Raw genomic sequence first — 6,495 nt, 5'->3', positions numbered from 1 at the left:
GTGTCCACGCAGCACGGCCAACATGGGCTCTGCCTCGGCCGCCTGCCCCTGGGGTCTGAGGTGGTGGGGCCGAAGGGTCTCTGTGGGCCAGGTGCTCGCTCAGGCCCCTGCCTGGACCCAGAGGTGCCCCACGCGGGGCTGGAGGAGGGGCAGCGACAGACCAGGCTGCTGCTCACGCACTTTATTAGGTCCAGCCAGGCACCGCCGCCTGCATGGAATGTGGATGGGCCTCCCCCTGCCTGAGCATCGGACGGCCCGTCATGGGGTGTCAGTGCGGCCCCCCCATGAGGCCCCACACCCCTGCTTCCAAACCAGGGCGCAGGGGCAATAAAAACACTGCTTTGGAGAGTACACAGGTCCAAGAAAGCACGGGAGCCCCCCTGCCCATCCCCCTCCCCCTGTGCCCCCCTCCCCCCGCACACTGCTGTCCTGTCTCCCTCGGGGCTGCGGGCCGGGGGTCCTGGGGCCCAGCCCCACCCGCCCCCCACCACACCCGGCCTGGCGCAGGACAGGTCCATGGTGGAGGGCAAAGACACGGTCTGGGTGATGTCCTTTGGCAGAGAGGTGGGCGGGGGGCTACGCACAGTAGGTGTCAGCCTTCACCACCTGGCAGTACATAGTCATGGCGAAGGTTAGGCCCAGGATCTGCGGGTGGGAGGGAAGGGGTTAGGCGGGGCCCTTCCGTCTGACACAGCACCCTGACCCCAGCTGGCCTGGCTGGTCTCTAAAGAAGCACCAGGCAGTTCTGTGAACACCACCCACCGACCCCCCGGGGGTGGAGGACACTCGCCCCGGGCCCTCCCTCATGGCATCCAAGGGTCCTGTCTACAGCCTCCGTCCATCGGGACAGCTGAGCTCTCAGCCCAGGGCCGTGGTGGGACCCATCCAGGAGATGTCAAAGGTAGCACCTTGTGGAGGCTGTCTGACCATGCCCAGGGACCCAGGCTGGCTCCATGTGATGGCACATCTACCCTCTGCCCCGGTCCTGAGCGTGGGATCCTGGCTCCGGAGGCCCTCCATAAAGGGTGCTGGGGAACCAGGGCGGGCCCATCCTGGGCCAGGGTCTTCCACCTGCATACCTGTACCAGGGCCGTGCACAGCCCAAAGACACCCACAGCCAGCAGGTTCTCCTGTAGCCACACCTTCACTGTCTCGTAGCAGGGCTGCAGGAGCGCCGGGGGACAGGTGAGAACCTCCCCTATGCCCCGGCCCCTCCCCTCCACGTCCCTGCCCCTGCAGGCTCACCGCCTTCCACCAGGTGCCCGGTGTATGCAGGCCACAGCTCTCACTGAACTCCAGGCAGCAGGAGTCGGGCACCCGCGTGGCGTTGTAGACCTCAAACCAGTCCGTGTAGTTGGAGACACCACAGCAACGGAACTGGGGGTGGGGCACCGCAGGCTGGGCCAGAGCCCCCAGGAGGGACCTGCCCTGCGCCAGGCCCCGGCTACTCAGGACCCCCTCCTTAGGCCCTGCCCTGCCCGCCCAGCCGCCTCGAGGTGGCCTTCATGGTCCAAGTGCTGGCTGAGACCCAGAGCCTCCTATTTGCCAAGCCTGAACCAGGAGCCCCTGGATGAGGTGGGGCTCACACTCTCCAGGCAGGGGGCAAGGGCGGGCTCGACCTCCCCAGCACACCCACCCTTAACACCTGACCTGGGAGGGAAACCCGGCGCTGCCCGCCCGTGCCCACTCACGTCAGTCTGGATGATGCTCCAGGCATTGGTGAGGCCCACGTTGCCCTGCGTGCCGTACAGGTGCAGACCTTTCTTCAGGTCGCGCTGGGCATACCTGTCGATCTGCGGGCACAGCGGGGCTCATGTGAGACCTTAACAGGGCAGGGGGGGTGCCAGGTGCAGGTCTGCGAGGCTGTGTGCCCACTGTGCACAGTCCCTAAATCCGAAACCACTCCGGATGTTCAGGTGGGAGTGTGCACCTGCGTCCTTGAACTCCGTGTGTACGTGAGTGCATACAGCCGTCTTGTCACTCATGTAACCGTGTTCCGTAGTCGCCACAAACTACTCGGCAACCAGCTAGCAGATACTCTCGTCTAACAAGTGTTCTGTTTAGAGAGACACCTTATTTAAGGTGTTCTGGACTCACGGCCCGCAGCAGTGTAGTGCGCGCCTGACAGCGCTTCAGCCCTGCACTTGGAGCCGTCCTGAGAGACGCCGTTGCCCACAAAAAGCACAAAAACGCAGAACGCTGGCACTAAGTCGGCCTCGAAAAGGACACTTCCTGGTCTGAGAGCTGAACAAGAGCAGAGCTCCACCCGACCCCGCCTCAGCAGGAAGGTGCATGTCTGTAAATGACGAGGAAGGTGCCGCAAGTACTGATTTTGGATTATAAATAGTGAGTAGGCGAATTCGCAAATATAAAATGTGCGAATAATGAGGATCGGACTGTACGTGGGACGGGACTACTATGCAAATGTACACACGTGTGAGGGTGCAGGTGAGCGTGGGTCACGTCCACGATGCCGTGTGTGCCGCGTGTGTGCACACGTGAGCGTGCCTGGGAACGTGACCCCTCCTACATGTGCCAGCCCCTGCAGGCCGCCCACCTTGTCAGTGTAGACAAAGAAGAGGATAGCGATGGTGGCCTCGAGCAGGAACACGAACAGCAGCATCACGAAGAACTGTGGGTGGGAGGGGTGGGGTCAGCGGACCCCAGCTGGCCCCCACCTGGAGCCCCCTGTGTGTTCAGAGGTCCCCACCCGCTAGAAGGTCAGAGCAGAACGAGGTCCACACATACACAGTGGCACCCAGGGCTGCCCCACCCACCGCCCTGAGGGCTCTGAGCCTCCAGCCCCAGTGGGAATTTGGATGGAGGACATGCCTCCCAGGATGGGGTGGCAGGGGGAGTGAAGCAGAGACAGCCAGGAGGTCAGCTCAGCCAGGCTTGACAGGCTACGGGGAGGCCCCAGCCACGCAGGGGCTGTGGGGCTGCCCGAGGCCCCACTGTGGACGTTCTTGGAGCCCTGGCTGCCCGGAGCCACAGTCTAAGATGAACTTTCCCAGGAGGGAACACGCCCCGCCATGAATCCATCTCTGGGGCCTGGGGCCAGGCCCCATGCACAAGGTGGGGGGCTGGGAGGCCAGGACAAGGAGTAGGGGAGGGTCAGAGACCCATCCGTCCCGTCCCAAAGAAGACAAAACCCAGTAAAGGTCACGCGTATGCAGGCGTGTATCCTCACAAAGCAGGACCACCCCCAGGCTCTGGGCACGTTCTAACAGTACCCCCACTCCAGCACCTGGTCTCCCGGTCTCCCCGCCCCGTGTGCCCCCAGCACTCACCGTGAGCAGGAGGCACTTGTGCTCCTTGATGGCCCCGATGCAGCCCACAAAGCCGATGGCCATGACCAGCGAACCCGTCACAATGAGCAGGTTGGCGGCCGACAGGGACGGGAAGGAGGAGGACAGGGTGGCGAAGTTGCCCTGCGTGGCAGCCAGCCAGATGCCGACTCCCAGGACGCCGCAGCCCCCCAGCTGGACCACCGGGTGGGGAGAGAGAAGTGGGGGCGGAATGAGGCGCCGAGGGGCCACAGCATCCCTACACTCGGGGCCCAGACGCCCAAGATCAAGCTGGAGCCCCCGGAGCCCCCCAACTCCCCACAGCTGGTGGTGTGTCCTGGGCAGGCCCCCACCCTGCCAATCTTGACGGGCAGGAGCTGCGTGGGCTCCCCAGTCTCCCTCCACACCCAGGGCGGTTTCCTCCTGCACACCCGTCCTCCAGGGCATGGTGAGCAGACACGCTGCTCACACCCAACGTGAGACCAGGCCCCAAGACAGTCTGCCCGCTCAGGTCATCCGTGGGGCACTGCTGTCCAGGCCCCGAGTGGACCCACAGGGCACCCGCTGTCCGGGCCCCGAGTGGACGTGGGCTGCCCCACTGCCAGGGCTCTGTCATTGGAGGCGGCCCCCACCATCTCTTGCTCTGGGCTCCAGGCCCCCCACCTGAGCCCTCTTCCACCCCTCCAGGAAGCATCCCCACCATCCTTGCCCCTCTGCCCCAGAATGAGGCTGGCACACACAACACACAACACACACACAACACACACCACACACACAAAAGCAGGGCGCCTGTGCCCATCCCCCTGCAGACAGAGCACAAATGGGCTGGCTGCCCCCCAGCCTCTCCAGACCTGAACCATCAGGGAGACCCCACCTTGGAGTCCCCCACCCAGCACCGTGACTGGACTGCTGAGCCCACAGGACTCTGTACGCTGTCTTTCTAACTCTGGGGTAGTCCTAGGGACCCAAACACCAGATCCACAGGCACGACCCCCAGCTGTCCCCGTGGTCACCTCAGGCTGGGGAAGCCCATATGCCTCTACTCATAATTAAGTTATATCGAGTCTCACCAGGGAAGCTGGCATCCTCACCACCACCTCCCCCACACTTCGGGTGACGGGGCCTTTATTGAATTTCTTGACTGCTCGTTATCATGAAAAAGAGAGGTGGGGGAGAAGGCGAGACCCCGATGACCCTAGAGAGGCTTTAGAGTTTGCATGGGAACGTGGGCACCAGCCAGGAGGGTGGGGGGAGTCGGGCTCAGTGGAGCCAGGAGCCCCCGCCCGCACACTCCACCCTGTTGTTCACACCTGCACCCAGGGCAGGCTCCAAGGGCCCCGGTGTCCACCAAGGGCCAGGAGAGCCTCAAGAAAGAACCTCTCACGCCCCACCTTCCAAACAAGGAACCCAAGTGGGCAGATGAGGAGCCCGCCATCAGTACATGGGGCCACAGGGAGCCCAGGTGGCCCGACATCCCCACCACCCCCAGGCCTAGGCTCCCACATTTCAGGAAGGTCCCTTGCACCATGGTCCCCGGGAACCTCCACCCCAGGAGGTCTGCAGGTGGGGGAGATGCCTCCTCCTAGCACATCACAGCCTGTGCACTCTGGCCCCTTCTCCCCAGCTGGAGAGGGAGCAGCATGAGGGGTTGGAGCCCCGCCCCGCCAGCCCATTAGCCCAGGGAGGGAGAGCATTAGGCCAGGCCCACAGGGGAGTGAGCTGCCATGGGGGGGGGACACAGCCTCCCCTTTGGCCTGGGAAGCTTTGCCCAGCCCTCGCCAGCGCTGGGAGCCCAGGGTCTTCTTCCCAGCACCCCAGAGCCATTTCCCCTCCCTGGAGACAGGTGGCTGAAGCTCCAGACCAGGCACAGGGTGGGGGATGGGGGAGAACCTGACAGAAGCAGAGCAGGAAGGGACTGAGTGGGTCCTGGGCACTGGGAAGACCCCAGGGCATGCCTACATGAGCCCAGTGGGGCCCGGAGGGGCCGCCATGGATGTGGCCAGGAGGTCTGCTGTGGTCAGACACCCCTGTGAGGTCCTGAGCCAACCAAGCACCAAGACGCCCCAAGGAAGGTCAGCGGCAGCTGTGGGGTGTGGGGGGGGGGGCACCATCGAGGGGTGCCCAGAAGCAGAGGGCCATGAGGGAGGGCTGGGCTGCCTAGGAAGGGCCAGACAGAGGCTGGCAGCGGGCTGCACTCAGACTGGAGACAGGGTGTGCCCAACGTACTGGGACCTGGGTCTGGGGTGACGGGCACAGATGACGCGCCTGGTTAGAGGGTCCGTCCTCACCACGGAGTGGGCTGGGGGCACAGCTGCAGGTGGTGCTGGAAGAAGTCCGATCCACTCCTGCGCCCCCTTCTGCAGGACCACCATTCTCCGATGGAGGCCAAGGGCGAGGCCGAGGGTCGGCGCTGTCCACAGTGCTGACAGAGGTGCAGACGCGGGAGGAGCCAGGCGGCTCAGGTACGCTCATCAGCACAGGGGAGGCTGCCACGGGTGTCGGACGCTCACGGCCGGTGGCAGACCAGGGACGCAGATGGGCTCCTGGCTTCACCTGAGCCAGCTCACAGAGCACACCATGGACGGGACCACGGAGCGCACCGCGCCTCCCCCACCGGAGGGCGGCCGGCCTGGGGTGCCTCCTGGCCTCCTGCCTGACCTCAGAGCAGGACAGCTCCCCCACTTCCACCAGGAACGAGACCCAGACTCCACCCGACCATCCACCCAGGCCATGTCCCTGCTGGGTGCTCCCTTGCCACACGCTTGGCCAGTGAGACAGGGTGGAGGACTCAGGCTCAGTGCGTTTCAGGATGACAGCAGGGGACTGGGATGTCCCTGAGTGGGGGAGGTGCTGGCACTGCCTCCCAAGGATGCAGACAACCCTGTCAATATGGGAAAGTGAGCGGCGCCGGCTCCCTCCCCAGGGGCGTCCAAGGGCACGGGAAGGACACAGTGTGGATGGTCCAGGAGCTGCAGGGAGGGGAACGATGGGATGGGGACAGTGCCGGCCCAGGGAGCCTGAAAGGAGGGTCTGTGACAGAGCCTCGGGCGGGGGGACCCCACAACCCAGCCCAGAGCTGCTTCTCCCAACTGCACAAGGCCTGTGGAAGTTATTTCCTAATTAACATGCCAACAAAATGTCCCCACCCCTTCCCCACGTGTCACAGATGCCCACTCACGTCACCAGCATCACCACACAGTCACACAGA

At 64.3% G+C, this 6,495-nt stretch overlaps 1 protein-coding gene across 1 annotated transcript in view; it reads right to left on the bottom strand.

Annotated features, from left to right (window-relative positions):
- Positions 1-541: 541 nt before the first annotated feature.
- Positions 542-6,495, bottom strand: part of TSPAN4 (tetraspanin 4) — a 26,007-nt gene continuing 20,053 nt past the window's right edge. Inside the window, exons 3-8 of the mRNA XM_004389384.2 lie at positions 3,291-3,482; positions 2,558-2,632; positions 1,692-1,793; positions 1,246-1,377; positions 1,080-1,163; positions 542-645 (exon numbers count right to left, since the gene is read on the bottom strand). Of these exons, the coding sequence (XP_004389441.1) occupies positions 577-645; positions 1,080-1,163; positions 1,246-1,377; positions 1,692-1,793; positions 2,558-2,632; positions 3,291-3,482 (654 nt within the window). The 3' untranslated portion in view covers positions 542-576. The remainder of the gene's footprint in view (positions 646-1,079; positions 1,164-1,245; positions 1,378-1,691; positions 1,794-2,557; positions 2,633-3,290; positions 3,483-6,495) is intronic.

Source organism: Trichechus manatus, unplaced genomic scaffold (assembly GCF_000243295.1).
Source record: "Trichechus manatus latirostris isolate Lorelei unplaced genomic scaffold, TriManLat1.0 scaffold00244, whole genome shotgun sequence".
Lineage (NCBI taxonomy): Eukaryota > Metazoa > Chordata > Mammalia > Sirenia > Trichechidae > Trichechus > Trichechus manatus.
This window is presented reverse-complemented; position numbering and strand designations above follow the sequence as displayed.